Below are 1,725 nucleotides of genomic sequence, written 5' to 3'. Positions count from 1 at the left end.
TCTTATTTATTTATTTATTTAATATATTTTTGATTTCAGAGAGGAAGGGAGAGAGAGATAGAAATATCAATGATGAGAGAGAATCATTGATCTGCTGCCTCCTGCATGCCTCACAGTGGGAATTGAGCCCACAACCCAGGCACATGCCCTGACTGGGAATCGAACTGTGACCTCCTGGTTCATAGCTCAACACTCAACCACTGTGCCACGCCGGCCAGGCTGCATACCTCTTTAAATGGTTTGTTTTTTGACTCATGTGAATATATATGTGACAAACAGTTAAATAAAAATTTAAAATAAATTAATAGAAGAAAAGCTGTTAGCCAATCCCTGCCCAAAAAATTCCCTCCCATAGCATATGAAAGAACTCAGGACTCACAGAGTTGGGACAAGAAGGCTTGGTCTCCAAGAAGTTCCTTGCTGTAGATGCTGTACCAGCCCTCAATCACCAAGTGAATGAACCCACATATTGCAAACCAGCACAGTGACAGTCGTCGCCAGGTTCCCAGGCGGATGACGGCAGCAGGTCCTGACAACAGCCATGTGATCCCAACTACGACCCCCGTGACGGAGAAGAGGCCAGCTATTATATGCCAGGCAGGGTAGTCATTAGGTACAAAGTTGTCCAGTCTCAGGTGCCGAGGCCAGTATGGGTGCAAGGGGCTAGCATTGGTGGCCATGTCTTTGTAGGCTGATGGCTGTGTGTGGATAAGTAGAAAGAAGAAAAAAGGAAGAGAAAAACCTGAACAAATAGAAAGCACAGAATGAGATGATAAAATCAAATCCAAATGGTTTATTATCACAAAAAATGCAAATGGACTAAATTGACCAGATACTAGACTTATGAAACTGGATTAAAACTGAAACTAATCATATGCTGCTTTAAGGTCACACAAAGAATGAAAACTTGCCCTAACCAGTTTGGCTCAGTGGATAGAGCGTTGGCCTGCAGACTCAAGGGTCCCAGGTTCGATTCTGGTCAAGGGCATGTACCTTGGTTTCAGGCACATCCCTAATGGGGGGTGTGCAGGAGGCAGCTGATCGATGTTTCTAACTCTCTATCCCTCTCCCTCTCTGTAAAAAATCAATTAAAAATATTTAAAAAAAAAAAGGAATGAAAACTTGTTCCAGCCCTCCGGGACCCATATGTGGTAAACACAGTAACCAGACCAGCTCCCTGCCCTGAGGGTCAGAGTCAGCTGGGGAAGACAGGAATCAGGACAGGTCCCTGCTCTCATTGGTCACAGTCCGGTGGGCAGACAGAAGAATCTGACTAGGTCATAGCCCTCATTGGTCCCGCCCTGGTAAAGTTAGACACAGGAATCAAGCTTGGTCCGTGCCCTCAGGGGTCACAGGCTGCTGGGGGAGAAACAGACAACAGGTTGGGTCCCATTGCTGGAGTCAGTGTCTTGCATCATTCAGCGGAGAGCTAGTCCCTCTCTGTAGTCCTGGAAACTGCAGGACGGAAGAGAGAAGACTAACGAGAACGCCAACCCTCACGTTCAGCGAGCGGAAAGCCAAACGCTTCCCGCAGTAGCGTACACGGCCGGCAACCTGCAAGAAATAGGCAAGTGGAAGGCACAGGTCTCCGCGGCGCTTAAAGAGGAAAGGAGGGTTAAATGCAGAGACCACCAATCAGAACTAGAACCCTCTAGTCCAGCCGCCCAATGAGAAGGAGGATCTTCTGTAGCCCGGACGACCACGCGGTACCAGGGGGGCCTCGCG

The 1,725-nt window shown here is 47.9% G+C and overlaps 1 protein-coding gene across 2 annotated transcripts in view; it reads right to left on the bottom strand.

Annotated features, from left to right (window-relative positions):
- EBP (emopamil binding protein (sterol isomerase)) overlaps nt 1–1,725 on the bottom strand; it is an 8,241-nt gene that overhangs the window by 6,022 nt on the left and 494 nt on the right. The window contains exon 2 of one of the 2 annotated variants that reach the window (XM_005867994.2): nt 380–698. In XM_005867994.2, the coding sequence (XP_005868056.1) occupies nt 380–680 (301 nt within the window). In that variant the 5' untranslated portion in view covers nt 681–698. Of the gene's footprint in view, nt 1–379; nt 743–1,725 lie in introns of both variants that reach the window. The other variant, XM_005867993.2, reaches the window with a different exon arrangement.

Source organism: Myotis brandtii, unplaced genomic scaffold (assembly GCF_000412655.1).
Source record: "Myotis brandtii unplaced genomic scaffold, ASM41265v1 scaffold2579, whole genome shotgun sequence".
Lineage (NCBI taxonomy): Eukaryota > Metazoa > Chordata > Mammalia > Chiroptera > Vespertilionidae > Myotis > Myotis brandtii.
Note: the sequence above shows the minus strand (reverse complement) of the source record. Positions and strands in the feature narration are given on the sequence as shown.